This window comes from Aptenodytes patagonicus, chromosome 4 (genome assembly GCF_965638725.1).
Source record: "Aptenodytes patagonicus chromosome 4, bAptPat1.pri.cur, whole genome shotgun sequence".
In the NCBI taxonomy this organism is placed as follows: domain Eukaryota; kingdom Metazoa; phylum Chordata; class Aves; order Sphenisciformes; family Spheniscidae; genus Aptenodytes; species Aptenodytes patagonicus.
Window position 1 is genome coordinate 52,817,858 of NC_134952.1, and position 17,551 is coordinate 52,835,408.

A 17,551-nucleotide genomic window follows, 5' to 3' on the forward strand; every position below is an offset into this window, starting at 1 on the left:
CAGGTTTTGTGCTTCGCTTTGTGGCAAATCCAGTACATAGTTTTTTAGAATGCTGTTTTCTTCTGAAGGACCAGACACTGATCCAATCTCTACAATACGTGTATAACATTATCTGGGCTCCATATGTATGTATATATAATGTTATATGTAACATTATTTTTTGAGCTTTCACTGGTTAGAATGCATCACCAATTACATTTTCTCGATCTGATAAACCTGACATCAGTCTGATTTGTAAACAGCTATATTGACTCTAGGAAATTATTGAAGGATTGGATATCTTGCCAGCAAGTAACAGTTTGTGATGCAATTAACATTATTAAGGGTTATGTTGTACTGAAAATGGACTGTGAATTCATTGTCTTACAAAGGGAATCATCTTTAGCTGCTTCTTTGGGCTCTAAAAGCAGTAATAAAACTAGTGCTGTTGTTGGGGTAGGCTGAACAGGCAGGGGTGCCCAAAAGCTTACGGAGTAGCCTAAATATCTGCCCTGGCCTTAGTTCAAGCAGTGTTATACCTCTCCAAGAGCGTCGTGTTCTCAGGTATTTCCACTTTGCTCCTACAAGAAGATTGTCCCCTTAATAGCGTACTGACTTCCTTGACAGATTTTTTTTTTGGGGGGGGGAGGGGGAGGGGGAGAGGGCACAAATGATGTGACACAACCAGTTTCTGTTGGTTATCCCCGGTTGTGGTTGGCAAGGTGACTGGCAGCTGAATGTACAAGTTTGGTCATCTCTGAATTTGGACATAAAAGCTGGGTGACCTCTGATACCGGTCTACTGTTCTCTTCTTAAGCTGGACATGTCTGTCAAACCAAATTTTTCTGTTCAGTTTAAGCACCTGTTAAGTCACAGGAAAGAATTGGACATTGTTCCATAGGTATCCGTAGTTATTCATGCTGTTCTTCCATTCTGGTGTCTAGGGGGCTAAATATTTTTTAGAAGAGAATTCACATGTGGATATGGAAAGAGATAATAATTTTAAGCATCAAAGAGTTTTGAAAGCACAGAGAAGTAACAAGACCTGTAAAATGTATGCATTACGGAATTTCCAGCAAGGGGTGGTTGTTTCTCAGTCTCTGTGAGATTTAGATACCTCTCCAGGATGGAATATTTTATTTTGTACTGCTGATGTTAGTCAAAGCTTGTTACAGGTTGCCTTGCTTCTGCAAGTTCCCAATTCACTGTCCATTCAACTGCAATAACCAAAAAAATCTGTCTTCTGGGCCAGTAATTGCCATTACAGTTTTTCTTCAAAAAAAAAAAAAGAACAAAACAAAGAAAGTGGGGGGGAAAATATGCACTAGTGGAAAAATGACATTTGAACAGAAGCCTTTCTCAAAGAATGATTTAAAACCCTGTTTACCAGAGCAGCCGTAGGCCAAAGTTACCATGGAAACAGAAAGAATTCAGATAATATTAGCAATAGCATATCTATTATGATATTGCATTAATGATGCTATAGTAAAGGGTCACTTGTGGTTTCATTTACAGGGCTCGCTTTTTAGTGATTTATCACCAGTATTACAGGCTACAAATTAGAATTAGAAACAGAAGGTTCAGCCTTGAATTGGCTTATAATAATATTGGGAGGGAAGAAGTATTAAATTTTCCTGTTACTCGACAAAAGTATTTTATTTATTTAATCATATGTCTAGAAGAATTTTGAGTTTTTCATATGTAGCAAATTCTTAGTCTTGTCTTAGAAATAAAATAATGCTCAAGCCATAAAATAGATTATCTTCATTTGGCATCCAAAAATGGTGACTCCAACAGTATAGATGATACAGCTAGAACTGTGACATTTTGGGGAGAGGTTATTTGCAAGAAGAATTGATTTTTTCTTGAGCTTGGTACCATACATGTACCTTTTCCTGCATTGCTTTTCAGAAATACTGAAAACCCATGCTAAACAATGTTAATCCTGTCTGGGGAAATGGTGCTTGAATTCAACTGTCTGTGCCAGATGAACGTGGCTGGTGCTGGATGGTGGCAGAAGGAGAATTGTTCTCATGTGGTTTGTCAGAAGAATAATATTCTTTAAAGAGATTGCCATGGTTTGCCCCTTAGGAGTGGTGGTGGTTTATCAAGATTCTAAATGCTAAGGTTCTCCCTCTTGTACCCCCTGAATTTAAATGTTTCTTTTTTTTGGCAGCCAGGTCCTCGCTAGCTGTATGGTTAGATCCTCCCCCCCCAGCTATGTACTACTGGCCAAGAAAAGGCAAAAATGAAACCGAAGATTGATTAGGTGTCATAAAGTAATTTTTGACGCTTTAAATGTTGGCTGAAACATGGACTTGGGTGCTGTCAGGGCACAGCTAGAAGCTTCTAGTTGCCAAAGTTTCAATTGCCAAATAGTTTAGCCGTAAGTTACGTGTTTAATTTGAGTGAGTTTGGAAAAGTTTACCTGACCAATCCATGTCTTGAATAACCTAAGGTATCTCTAAGGTATATACCTATATATACCTATACCAATAAGCTTCACAGAATGGTCTAAATGATATCCTATATAAACGCAAGATAGAGATACTCAAGGAGCTTTGTCTGCGTTTGGCAGAAAAATCTGGCACACGAGATGTAGAAAACTGTCCCAAAGCTATATGGTGATAATGACTGCACTAGAATGCTTGCATAGCGCTTTGCCTGTTACAAAAGTTGTAAAAACATTAACTAATCCACAAAGCAAATTATGTGTTGCAGATGTATTCCTCTGCTGGGAGGAAAGCATATGTGTGTATGAGTGAGGGGGAAAAAAAAAAAATCTATTAAAGGAGGCTTTATTTGGTCATTTTAAGCTTTATTGCATTTCTTTGACTGTATTTTCATACTTTCTTAATGGAAGAATTTTTTTTTCTAGGATATAGATTGATGTATGCAAAACGTATACAGCTTTTTCTTTTTGAACACAGAAAATCTAATTGTCTTGGTTCTGTTTACAACCAAAGTGAATCTGAGAGCTCTAGAATTATTTAAAAGAATGGCAAACAGTCAGCAAAGTGCCCCTCTGTCTGAAAAGGTACCATTTTTTCTTTTATTCAGACTCAAATCTCAAGCTTTCTGGTGCACATAAGCCTGTGCACATTTTAAACGTGTCTTTTGCTTTGAAATTCTACTGCTAGGTAGTAAATTCAAGGTTAGGTGATTGCTGTCTTTATCAGCTTTGTCAAGAGCTGATCCTTATCTAGGGTTGACTTGAACCTGGATTTATTAGAATACTTTAATATATGCATAAAGTATGCTAAATTTTAACTGCTGAGGGTACCTGTTGCCTCCCAGCTCTCTAAGAGCTGTTTGTCTGTGTAGCTGGCCTGTGACTTGCAAGTGGGTGCGTTCATATACACATACGTGTATGTCAGTGTAGGAATTAAAGGTGGCTGTGATGGGGCTGTTTAGGAGACCGACAAACGAGGCCAGTTTTGCTGGGTGGTCCTCACCATTGCCCTCACTGAAGCTGTGGGGGCCAAGCTCCTGCGCTCTCAGGTGTTGGAAACTGGAGCCAAAGTGTGCTGCTTCTTCCTTCCCCGTCTTTGCTCGCTCATCCTTGGTGGTTTTGTGCTTCTCAGCGTCTTCCCCAAAAGGAAAGGGAGGGGACTTTGTCTGCCTCTCCTATAGGTCACCTTATTTTTGGGACCAGGACTAGTTCTGGTTCTATCACGCACCTTTCCTGCCTGTTACACCTCCTTTGTTGTCATCTTGCTGTGTTTTTTTTTTTTCCTCACATGTTTTCCTGTACATCATTTGTGCAACTGTGCCACCGTTCTCTGTTTGAGTCTTTGCAGTTGCATGTTATTTATATACCTGTGCTTAGCAGGGTTATAAAATACTTGTATGTTGTTACCAGTTATGCTATTAGTGGCATTGCTGTGTTACAAAAAATATGTAACTTGGCTATTGCCCCTCCATTTTAGCGTGAGTATGTCTGAGTTCAAGGCAAGCAAACAGTAAGTGCGTCTTTGGTTACACCTGCAAAGGTGAATCCTTTGGCATTTACGGGTATGCTCTTAGAGGTGGGTTACACTATTGAACTATCATCAGTGCTGCAGTATGGTCACCAACCCGTGGCTTTCAGCTGCACATTAGCCTTACCAGTGCTGTAGCATTCAGATGACCCAACAGCAGCAAACATATCCAAGACCAGCTGGCAGCATCTACAGCTGCTACGTAGGAAGAGAAGCCCTTGTAGGTTTGTGGTGGGAGGTGGGCTAGTGACCACTGGGTGTTGAAGTACGCTACCATATGATCCCTATGCGTGCTGTCCTAATAACAGGAAAGCTGATTAACATGGGGAGAGTGAACGTTGGTGCTGTACATCAACACGTTATTTGCTCGAATGCTTTTGCCTGTGGACTTCTCACGGTAGGTGCCATTTCCGCCTGTCATCTGATCCTGACTAACACCGTGGCCAGACAGGAGCACAGTCAACTCCTGTTCCTGCCACCAGCGGTGCTTGGGCTTTGCGTTGTATTACATTTCTGTGGCTTCAGCAAGCAGACCATATCGTGGCAGAATGAACCCTGTGTGGGTGAGTGTAAACTGAGACCTGTTAGGAGGGTCCATTAGTTATAATCATTCAAGCAAAAGGAGCATCATTGCAGACATTGATTTAATGCACAGAGAGAATTGAAAGGGCAGAAACAAGAACAGGATAGAAAATACTGTGCTTTCCTTACACAGCCAAAAGCATGCATACAAAAAACATTTTGAAGAATAGTGTGATGGATCTGAGCTCTATAGTTAGACAGTTCCCTCCACTGATAATTTTCTGTCTTTGGGTCTTAAGGGCACGTTAATTGATAATATAAATGGATTTCTACACGTTAGCTACAGAAAATGTTCTTACCAAATGTTACAAGACTTATTTTTTCCTTTCTAAAGTCTCTAGTTTATTCAGGTAGGGAATAATATGCTTTTTAGGTGGTGCTGTTCAGGAAAAAAGAACACTTTTAAACTGCTCTTGGTGTATGAAAGTCATCCATAAGCTTTACATTTGATACAGAGATTTTTAGGCTGTTGGCAGGGATTCTGTGTTTTTAAAGGTTTTTCTGTTTGCTGGGTTTCATGTACTTTCATTTTCCCTTTGAAGTGTGTGGGAGAGTGCAGAAGGGGAAATACTTCATTATGGCCATGAATTATTCAGGTACGGTTCTAGGAGTTAACATTACTTTAAATAGCTCAAGGTCTTTCTTTTTCCTTAAGTATATCTCCGTTTTCATTCCTATGCTGATTGTATGCCATGTTTCTTTGCTGAATACAATTTTGATGAAGTACTATCTTTTGGCAATCTCTAGAAATAATTTCAGACTTGAAATAAATATTTAATTCTGATCTTTTCTAGCATCAGATATGCAGTGACCCTGAGTAGATAGAGGTGAATTGTCATACATATGTCTTTACAAAAGAATCAAATTATTCTCCCTAGATTGTGTTTTCTATGTGCTCTTGCAAAAACGTTGATCTCAAATAGCCCCCATATAGATTTCTACAGTGAAGAAAAAAAAGGAACCTATAATATTAAATACTTACATACTATTATACATGCAATACTGGGCTGTTTTTCTCTGAGAGGAATTTTATAAACCACATTTATTGCATCATTTCAACGGGGAGGCATGAACACTAAATCCTTATATTTTGAAAAAAACCCAATAGGATATGAAAATCTGTATTCAGAAAATAGCTAAGAACAATAACACAGAGGAAGATGATCAGAAAGTTGTCTAGAGGCCAACATGGGGAGAAAGGAAAACAAAACAAGAACCCAAAGCATTTTTTTTGAAAAGTGAGTTTTTAAAATTTTGTTCTTGTAGTTCTAAAAATATCTTTGAAAATCCAATGATCCCCACATAATCACTTATGCAAATGAGATCCGGGCTATTACATCGAGGGGAAAAAGCTTTAAAAAATTATTCCCCTGGATTTTAGGGCTTTTCTGGTATAGTCTAAAGTGGCAGTGAAGTGGGATTACAGATTCTTGAGGAGAAATGCATCTATATAAAAGTAGGTGATGATGAAGAACGGCGTTTCGAAGAGGGATGCCTGTGACTAAAGCTCATCTGCTCGGTTTGAATTCTGGCAGCGGTGAGTATTTTGCGTAGGCACGCACCAGTGACAAAACGCAGTGACAAAATGCTTTCCAGGAAAAATAGTGTTTGCTGAGCACAGGTGCAAAGCTTGATCAAAAGATATATTAAAGATTAAAATGTAGTCAATATGTTGAAGTTCATGATAGGAAGGACATTCTATCAATGTTTGTATAACCCGAGGTAACTTTCAGTGACTTCTGTGAATACTATCTTCAGCCATATATGTGTCTGACAGAAATGTTTATGAACTGAGTAATTGCAAACATGTCAGTGCTTCAGTCTTGTAGCTTCATTAAGCTGCTTACTGGACCTCAAGTTCTCAAAGGTCTTGAACAACCTCCAAGCAATAGTCAAGATTTTGTTGCAGTATCGCTATACTGTAATGAAATGGAAATCTCAGTCACCTGTGTAAAAGAACCCTGAAAAACACTGGAAAATGCCAGGCCCCAGGGGCAATCTGTGTGTGGATACACAAAAGCACTGGTCAGAAGAAAAAACTGCATCCTTTTGCTTGGGAAAACAAAATTTGTCAGGGCTGAATCTCCCTGAAGATACCAGCATAGAAAATGAAAAAGAAACACGAGCCATTGAACATCATATTGACTAGGGACTGCATGTTAATTAGAATAAAATTGCAAAATAATGTATACAACTCTCCAAAGATGCTGGTAATGACAGAGGACCTGTGTCTGCTGCCTTTAGGACCTTGCCGTTACTTTTATTATTTCACTGGTATGGGAGCAAGAAATCTAGAATAAAAATGTGTGAAAACATCAAGAAATGAATCTTTCGATTGGTGCCATTGGTTGCTGGCTGTTTCAAATGGGCAGATTTGTCACCTAAACCCAATTATTCATCTTGGTTTTGCATATTAGTTGTAAATACTCATTTTTACATGGATTTACCCTGCTTTGTTTGTATATATTGTGCAATTGATATGATTTTGCTAGGTCCATTTTGGAATTGAATTGCATTGCTTAACAAAATAACATGCTTTAGTGTAGTTGTATATTCATATGTATGTTTTATTGTCATTTTTGAATACTAGAGTAGTTAATTTTTAGAGGAGAATACTATAATTCCATAAGCAGTAATTTTACTAGGTATTTATATGCGTAAGTTGGTTATTTGGAATAATAATTAAAAAAACCACATAGTAAAGGGGGCCTCATAAAGAAATGTTATTTGCTTTTTGTTGTTTAAGCCTAATAGTAGATTTCAAACCTGTTATATTGGGCACTTTATTCCAGCTTTCAAACTTATTTTAAGGGTTGTAGACTCTGAGCTGGAACAGGTATAAAAATAATGAAATACTTGACTATTCTGGGAAAAGACTGAAAATTCATGTATTATGCATTAGATTTCCTTTGAGTGATCATAGGAAGGGAAGCTGGGAAGAGAGAAAAACAGATAGGGAGGGAACTAAGGTAGGAAGGAAGCCCCCTTCAGCAACCCTGAGTAAACCTACTATCCACATACACACCGTCTGGCTGGGAGGAACTAGAGATGTCTAATACATCTCTATCCCTGCAGTGTTTCAGCTGTTTCTGAACTATATCCATGCAAATCACTGTGTATCTTTCAATAATAAAATGATTCTTAGGTCATATTTCTTAAGAATGTTAAGAACATCTGGGCCCAGTCACAACTAAATTGAGTACCGTTGAGTTCAATGAGCTTTGAGTAAGATACCTAGCTGTTGGATGAAAAACAGCACTTTATACTTCTTGTTGTTGCTGAAAGAATTTTAAATATGGCAATTGTTACAGAAAAGTTACTGATGCCTTGAAATATTCTTGGATTAGCATCCTGTTCTGCTGCAGCCATTATCAGTTATAAAAAGCAGCCTAAACCATTGTACAAATTACTGCTTTTTATTCTGAATTAGTAACATTTAAAATATCACTGTTAAACTCTTGTTTAAATAGAAACTTGTTTAAATAACAGTGGTAGTTCACCAAGACAAAGTTGGAAAGAGTGATAGGTAAACTGGGGCTGCAGCCTGTCTTGACCAGGAAAAACTGAGAGACGTGGGCAAATGATCAACTAAGTAAGCCTGTTCACACGTTCTTCTCACAGATTATGATCAAGTTCCAGATCAAGTGGAAGAAAAAAGCACCGTCATGTTAATTTCGGGTCCATTATAAAGGCAAAACAGTGGTAGAAGTCAAGCAGACACCAGAAGTAGGAAATACGTCTTAAGGCTTCTAAGGGGCTATTACAGAGTCAATAAAGAAGTTTTTGCTGCAGAGCTTGTGCCGTAACTAAACGGTTTGCCTCCTGGAATAAATAAAAGGTGTGCCACCATAGACAACAAATGTTTCCTTGGGACCTTGAAGGAAGCGTTACTGTCTTTTTCTTTATGTAGCAAGCCTTGAAGCTATTCACTTTGAATGCTCTTTAGGGCTTGATCTCCCTCCCCACCTCCCTCCCTCTTCCCCCCCCACCCCCGCCCCCCAATTTAATTGTATTATTCTTCAAAGAATGCTGCAGCAGTGGTGAGGGGGAGAATGGGAAAAGGGTCAAGAGATATTAAACTTAAAAAGAAATTACAATTGTTACTATTTGTCACAGCAGCAAAGGAGTAATGGATCCTGGCGAGGAGGCAGAGCAGCAGAGGATGTCGGTGTGCACTCGCAGTGGTACCGCTGAGCTGTGTTCTGTGGCATTAGGCAGGTCATTCTAGGAGCCCTTTTCTCTTATTATATTTTCTTATTATATGTTTTCATCTAATGAATATTTAATAATTTCTCAGGATAGCCCTGGGAACCTAACTAATGCTCTCTGCTTGGGCGTGCTTTTATGCGTTCATGAGTTCATTTCTGTTTTGTATCTGTGGAAGGACTCCACCCACAGAGGTGGGCAATGAGAGCAAGGAAGCAGCTGGACTGACATCATTGACACCCCTGGCAGGTAGAGCATCTCTCTCTGCCAAACCTTGCCATGATGGACAGTAGCTGCTTTGATTTGTTTGTTCCCAGTTCTGTGATTTGTCCCTTTTTAAAGAACAAGTGAACTCCTGGGGAAAGAGGGAGACTGCTTCCCTGGTGGAGGTACTTCCGAGAAGAATAAACCTGGGGGAGCTTTTCTTTGTCACTTCAGCTTGCCTACTGTTGTTGGTGCAGTCGAAGAGGCTGTAGGAAAGGGAAGGCAAGGGGGTCACAGGTGCATTGGGAAGGCAGCTGGGAGCCCTCAGCTCAGGTGGACAAGCAGAGATGTTGCTGTGAGGAGCAGGGTGCACATCAGCCTCGCAGGACAGAGAGGATAGACGGAGCATGGTTTGCCTCCACTCCGAAGGTTATTAGAAGCAAAGACCTTCCTGAAAGGCAATAATATGCAGGGGGAGAGTTGTATACAAACTTTCTCCTTTTGGTCCATCTTACCTGGTGGAGTTTCTTCAATTTAGAAAACTGTGGTTCTGTTTGTGTGTGTGTTGTTTTTTCCAAATCAAATAGAATTTGTTTTTTGACGAAGGCTGTGAATCACTACATTTTCACAGGCAATCTCCCAAGATTTCAGACCACGCATAAGGTACCGCATGAGATGTAGCAGATGATCAATTAGCGTGAAATCGTGCTCATTACTACTGGTATGGCTCATCAAAGGATGCTTAGCATTAATATCAATATGGGTTCAGTTGGTCAACTGTAATATAAGTGATAATTTTAAGGTAAAGAACAAACCTGTGTACTTCAACCTTTGTACCTTTTGCCTCTACTTTTTAGCTGTTGCTAAAAATTGCAGGGTTTGTTCTTCTGGACTTTGTCACCAAAATGCTTTTTCATACATTAATAAAACAATATATAAACAAGGTATGTTGTACATTCTGTGTGTAGTTTAATATACCATTTGTTCAAGCTCAAGCGCATAATAGCGTCTACATTTAAAAAGGGAGCAGAAAACCCCAAATTATTCCTTTATTTAGATATCATTTCCTTATGTTCATCTGCTCTTAACTTGCCATAATCATTGATTCTCCTTCTGAAATACAGCTGGTAGTAACAGTTGGACTGAAGATAACTTCAGTCATGTCAGGCAGTGCTCTTGGAATTTGTGAAAAAGAACAGAGAACAAATCTTAGAAGTGTCTTGCTGCTACTATTTTGAAAGATATTTAGGTACTACAGGATACACAGAAGCCCTAAATGAGATTTTCAATCTTCAGTGTTTCACTAGCTCCAACAGTGATTCAAAAGATATTTAAGTTTTAGGTTATCTCTAATATTGAGCAATGTGTGTTCTCCCACTTTTGTTTAATACAGAACACTTTCTTTAAAATTTTTTTTAGTAAACTAGTTTTAGTTTGGGTTTGTTATGTGTTAACGCAAATCCAGACTAGAAAAGTGTGTGTCTATGTAAGTATTGGGTACAGTAACCTGATATAATGCATCTGAGTATTGAATTTTCATGTTTTATTTTTATGCTTTTGTACTGTATAGTAATAAATAATTTGATTATTGAATATCTACATTTTGTCAGCATGAGGGAAAGAAACAGTCACTATGACGAAGGCTTGTCAGCAGCCCTTTGAGTTAAGATAAGAGGGAATAAGATGTTGTGTGTTTGATGTCACTGTAATGTTCAGGTGATGTGTAATTTTCTTCTGTACAACACTGCTCACTGCTTGTGTTGGAGGTCTCTGCACTTGACAATTGTCACTTTCTGTGCTTGGCATCTGTAAATATAGTAACAGCATTAGCAGCGGGTTCTGTATCTCAAAAGAAGTTTTCTTGTGCTGGTGGTAAGTCAGGGAAAGAATGCAAGAAAGTCCTTGTGTTGCCTGCGTGGTGTTTGTGAAAGAGTAGAAAACAGAATTTGAAGAAATAATTACTCAAAAGGGTTGAATAAATGTAAGTTGTGTGAAAAGGAATTGGCATCTATTATGGGGGGAAAATACTTCGCGCTGAATTCCCGTGTTCTCTGGTTTACATTTGTGTTGGGAGCATGTGAGGTGTATGGGGTACCAGCACCTCATGCAGGATCTACTGACTTTTTTTGCCTGTGAATGGACTGAAGACTTAAGCCTTTTGCAATATCACTTGTAGATTTGCAAACAAAATGCCAGCTGGAGAATGCATGAGTTATCTTTGATTAAATGTTGGTGACTGTGGAGAAAATCATATTATCAGGTCAAAAGAAATGACCATAGAATAAAATATACATGGGAAAAAAATGGAGAATGAATCTCTTAATACATTGAGTATAGCAACTTTAGGTTGGTAGGGCCTAGAGAAGACAGTTGCCTCATCGCCTCATTTTCCAAAGTTGCCTGTGGTGAGCAGAGGAACGGGGAACAAGAAAGAAGTGAACTGTCCTGGTGTTCAGGAAGGCGTTGCCTTCTCCCTGCTGCTGTTTCTCCCTGGATGGCAGAGGGGAGAGGCTTTCTTCAGCCATGGCTCCCTGCGTGTGGCTCTGTCCCCCATCGGCAGTGCATCTCTTCGGAGACTGATTGTCATTCCTGTGTCTGGCTGCAGGCGCTGGTTGGCCAGGCAGGGCTTTGCAAAGGCTGGGCTGAACGCCATTTCATGACCCCAAATGAAGCCTAAATAGTGATATTGCTGTACCCAGAGTTTACAGAGTAAAGATGTTTACCTGAGGCATAACTAGTCATTTTATCTTCTGAGAAGCTAATCCTGTAGGGAAAAACGTAGTGCAAAAAGATACTATTTTGCTCTCTTTTGATTGTAGGCCCCCCCCGCCTTTTGAATTCCCAGAGGATGCATTGTATAAACCTGCCTTATCTGTCTGTGGTTAAAACTTGGCAAACAAAATGAATCACAAAAAGGGAATGGGGACCTAACCAGCTCCACTTCACAGTCAGGCTTTCTTCTCTGTCCATGTAAGCCTTTACCACCCACCTTAATACTTAAAAATTCATGACTTGGTCAGTTGTGCCCGAATTTCCTGCTTATCCTAAATTTGTGTCTCTTTTATCCCTTGGATAAATAGAACAGTAAATCTCTCTTCAGAGTATATTGGTAAGGGCAGGCAGTGCTTAGAATTCCAAAATTTAATGAAAAACAAGTACTGATACTTTTATGTTGTGCTAAAAATAACATTTTTATGCTTCATGAAAAGTTATGATTAAAGTTGGAAAGACACAAAACCATCCTTGAAAAGTACAAAAAAAGTAGAGTTATATAGATGATATTACTTGTACCTCTGTGGTTTGTGGTTTTTTTTTTTTTTAAATATTCAAGATCCTGTGAAAACAGAGAATGGTGACAAATACATTTCTACTCGGACAGCTGTTTCATACAATTTCTCACTGGTCCAATGTTAGCAGAAAAATTTTCTGTAGCTCCTACTTAAACGTATTTCCCAGATCTGATTGCTTATTATTTTGTGTACAGCAGTTTGGTTAACACATCTGTCTAAATGCTTCTTTTTGTTTTTCTTTTTTTTTTTTTTAAATATATTAGGATGTTTTGAATAACTTGGGTTCCTGTGAGTTGGATGAAGATGACCTAATGCTTGACATGGATTTCCTAGAAGAACATCACCACCATCGTTCTGGTAAGTCAGACAAATACTGAATGTCTTCAGCGAGGTATTATTATTCTAGAAATAGAAAGTAAGTGTATTCAGTACAATTACTTGGAAATAAAAAAGTCATTTTCTTGGAAGGGGAAGAGTGGTATGCATTTTGTAGTGTTATTTCTAAATGTGTTTGCCATTTAACAGAAAAATACTCTTTACACTGCATTTGGACTTTGTATGGTCAGTTATGAAATGGAAGTGATTTCTACAGCTACAGAAGAATTCCAGCACCACGGGCAGACCCATCTGGTTTTCTAGATACTTTAAATGACTGCTGCCTACCCCAGGCAGTTACCAAAAAGACCATTGCTGATATAATTACGATCCCGTTTTGTGTGTGCCAGAATAATATGCTTCAAATAAAGGAAGTTTGACTTGAGACATGAGTGTAACTTGATCCTTTCTCTCGTGGTGCAGTGCACTGTTGCACTGCCTTGATTAATAGCAATAACCAAGGTCAACTCACGGTGTGTTCAGAACAATTTTATAATAGGATTATGCAAGGTCTTGGTAAGTTGTGGCTCCTGCATTTCCTTTGGCTGTGACGTGGGACAGTGCAGGGCCTAGTCCATGAACAGGAAAAGTCCTGCTAACTCCACAGGATTTGGAGAGACTCGAAACGTACGTGAGATTTGTACTTGATCACAGGTAGAGCTCTGAGTTTGTACTCTGTTGTGATACTCTGTTATGGCAGAGTGACATGCTTTGAAGCAGGAGTAATTCTCACCCTCTCTTTTACCTGCTGTTTTCTGATCCCTCTTTCTCCATCCACCCATGCAGGTACATATAGTGAACATTTATGCAGACTTGTGTGGAAGTGGGTTTGAGACGTGCCTGCCGGTGTGTACCATCTTCAGTTCTGGTCCCTCCTTTGATGCAAATTTAGCAATGGTTACAGATAAACTGCTTGAATTATGTTCCTGTTTCACATGTTTTGTGTATGATCGTTCTGTGAATATATCTGAATTATCTGAATTATGTCTATGATAATTCTATTTAACCATTGTATTGTGCTTTTTAAACCTGTTTGCATATCTACTTATAGGATAAAACATCTGTTCCGTTTTATTTGGTAGAAAACAAAATAGCCAGAGAGTATGGAGGGTTGTAGCAGCAATATGTGCGTGAACATAGTTCCCGAAATTACTGGGAGCTAGGATGCAACAGATTAACTGCACAGAAAAGGGCCTTTCTAACCAGTACTGAAAAATGCTATTAACTGGTTACAGAAAGTCAACTCATGGGTGAAGAAATGTGGGTCAACAAGCTTCAAAAAAAACCAATCGCATTTTATCAGAAATCATAGTGTTTAGACTTGTTCATTCCCTGGACCTGTTGGAAACAAATTAACTGGCAGAACCATTTTCCCTAAATAAACTTCCCTAACATGTTGCACTTGGCCTCACCTGTGTTTTCCTCCTTTTTTTTTATAAAGCACTGAATTAACAGTGATGGAAAAGTTATGTCCAGTATATTATTATAAAGATTTGTAGCAGCTTCTGGAACAGCTAAGATCATAATGCCTAAATGACATTATACTTGATAAAAAAGTAATTAAGATGGAGATGTGATATGACACATAATCTTTCTACTCTTGGCTCATTATCCAGAGCAAATGAGATGCTTTTAAAACAGAAAGATCTACATTGCCCTTTGAAGAATGGTGACCGTTTCTATTCTGAGTAGTAACGTAGAGACACACGTTGCAGTATACACATCGTCTTTAAACACAAAGGTGTTTATCTTATTAATATTTGCTCTTTGATTTATTTGTTTGGTGGTGGGTCTGGCTGCAAAAAATTTAGGATTTGCCTAGCTGTCACTGTTGGTTTTGAGTCATTCAGTTAGAAGAAAAAGTTGGAAGGATAGAGCCGCAGTATAAGTTGACACAATTTCACCAAAAAAAGTTGATGTCTTTATACTGGGTTAGGACCCAGCACAAAATGGTTAGATGTGGGTGGTTGTAAGTTGTCATCTTAAGTCATGTTAAGATATTGAGATAAGAGGCTTGATTTTCAGAGTCTTTTAGTATTTGCATACCACTGAAGTACATAAAACTCTAGAGTTAGATACTGACATCTAAACATTTTTGACAAGTTGCTTTTCTGATTGCTATATTAAGCTGTGGCCCACTTCCAGGATTTAACACTTTTCAACCAAAATTCTTTTTAGTAATTCCAAATGAATCCATTCTTTGTTTTCACTTTTGGGCTTGTTTGTTTTCTCCAATAGGCCTCTCCATTCAAACCTAAATAGAATTCTTCTAAACTTCTTCAATTAAAATACATTATCAAATGTTACTGCTGCAATGTTTTTTAGAAGCACCGGAATACAGAAGTGATCGAGTGATCACGTTCAAGATATACAACTGGTTTAATGTGGAGCTTTAAACTTTTGTAAGCTCATCAGATTGGAAGTGATCATATTTCTGGGCATGCACATATAAGCTATTGCAAATAATTGGGAAGCAATATATGTTTTTAAAAAGATCTTTAATCTTGCCCCCTTCATAAACAGGAAGACAACAGATTACACACTGAGGATGAGCCAGTACTGTTATGGTAGAATTTGTTATTCTAATTGAATTTGAATAAAACCAGGGGGCTATTTCATTCTTTCAGTATGTGACCAGCCTGAAAACAAGAGTAGGTGATTTTCCATAGTATTTGCTAGTAGCCAGTTTGTTGGACGCTTTGTAAAGCTTTCTTTAAGATGATGGGCTTGATAGTTTACCTATGGCTTGCTTCACCAAAAATCATTCAAGACAATCCCAGACGTACAGATTTGTGAGCCTATTGGTACATGCTGTCCATTGTATATAGGATTCAGACCTGTGTTATGTCAGCTTTACATATTTAAGCAGTTTTGTAGCAATATTTATTTACGTTCCTAACAAGTTCCTTACGTTTCTCTAATACTTGAAAGGGATCTGTATATCTGACATTCTCACGTGTATCGTACTGAAGTCAACCGGGAGTTAATGCATGTGCTTCTAGATGTGTTATCAAAATGAAGGTGTTTATGAGTATAAAAATATGACATGAAATGCTGCTTTTTGCATGGAAATCTTAAAATTATTCTCTTCTGGAAGTCAAAGTTATCAACACTACTGCGACTATTTGTAGTGCAATAAAAATCCTGTGGATGTTCTACATACTGACGCTGATTATAGCCTTTATTTGGTTAAGACCATCAGTCCTAGAGCCATATTACAATTCACTTGTGCCCCACTTTGGCTCTTTATAAGGAATTCTGTGGGGAATTACTATAGGGGGAAATGTTCCAAGAGAAGCTCCGTTCAGTATTTTAACGAATACGTTGAAATATGAAGAGGTGTAATTGGAAAAGAATTCAGTTCTTTCTTCGGCTGTTATGGTGGGATAACTAATGAATCAGGCAAGTTCCTATTCTTCAAGAGCCTACAAAAATCTCTAAAATGACAAATTACACAACTACGAGGGATAACATCACATCTTTGACTCCAATATCACAAACTATTCCTTGGTCAGGAGGCTGTATGCAGCAAGCTGTATCATTGAAACATAGCAATTCTGAAGTGTAGTGCCACAGTTGTTAAATACAGTTGATGGGTTGGTTAATGGCAAATTGAGAAAGTCTCTTAACTACCATTAGGAACTCCAGACTTTTAGGAGACTCCTGTTAGTTAAGGCTTGATTTACAATAGCTTCTGTTTTTTAGCTGCTGTGGTTGAAAAGAATAATATTTGCTAGGAGAGGATATGTCTTTTTGACTTTCTACTGAAGCTGACAATCTAATAATAATTTAACAAAATAATTGTATTGTATTATCTACCATAATTTTAGTAAGCATTTATGAATAGAAAATAAGATACTATTGGAATAATTTCTGGGAGAAATGGGTATTAAGGAGTGAGTTTTAAAAGAGGAGCTAGGAGCCAGTTGGCAGGCAAGGAGATGTTCCAGAAAGTGGAACACTGCATTAATTAAAATATGGAGCTAGAAAGGAGAAAGAGACAAAGATCTGTTATCTCTTTTATTGTTTGCAATTTTTTTTATTTATTACTCCAACTCATTTTTTTACTTGTGTTCTTGTTCTGTCTTCCCATCTTTTTCCTAATGAGCTGGTTGCCCTCCAGCAGCATCCCCGTGAAATGGGGTTCTTGCAAAAAAGCACTATGAACCCTGATGAGTACTAGAAAATTAAAAAATATCCTGAACTTTTTCTCTAACCATACAATTGAAGATAAAAAGATACCTGCAAACCTTATGTAGATGCTTCTGCTTTTGAATGTAGGTTTCTGTGCCCTGCTAGTCTTAGCATGGCTTTAGAAGTCTGGAATTCCCTCATTTCTGACCTTCTCTCTGTAAGTGAATTTACTGCATTAATTTGCTACTTTTGCTTCTGTTTTAAAGGCTGTATTGATGAGATAAAGAATGTAAGACAGAGACATTTTATTATGCCACCTAACACAACTGCTTTGAAATTTAATAAAATAATGTTTATATAGTACTTGGTGAGTGGAGAGCACTACTGCATACAAATGCAAAATATTAATCAACTTGATTTGCTGAGATTTTTGCAAACTGTTCTTAAGCTGGAATGTTTAAACCTAAGCATAATATGACATACATGATGAGCCTTGAGGGTGCCTTTTTATTACTCTAAGTAAATTAGACTTTTAAAATATGCTACAGTGTTGATGTCCTGTTGTAAAATAATGACGTTGGTGGTTTCTGTAGCGGGAAACCATTGCTGGTTCATAGAAAGTGACAGCATTAATTTAATCTCATTCATTTTCCTTTTCCCTGGTGAAACATGACTTATTTGATTCCAAGTATTGATTACTCAAATATATAAGGAAGACCTTTATATTCAGTGATATAAGCAGTGGGGAATTTATTCAAGTAATGCACATTAATGTGGGTGAGTTGTATGCTTGCGTTGTGC

At 38.1% G+C, this 17,551-nt stretch overlaps 1 protein-coding gene across 7 annotated transcripts in view; it reads left to right on the forward strand.

Moving 5' to 3' along the window:
- Positions 1-17,551, forward strand: part of CCSER1 (coiled-coil serine rich protein 1) — a 755,676-nt gene that overhangs the window by 129,239 nt on the left and 608,886 nt on the right. For all 7 annotated transcript variants that reach the window (XM_076336760.1, XM_076336758.1, XM_076336763.1 and 4 more), the window contains exon 5: positions 12,505-12,598. In XM_076336760.1, coding sequence (XP_076192875.1) covers positions 12,505-12,598 — 94 coding nt within the window. The remainder of the gene's footprint in view (positions 1-12,504; positions 12,599-17,551) is intronic.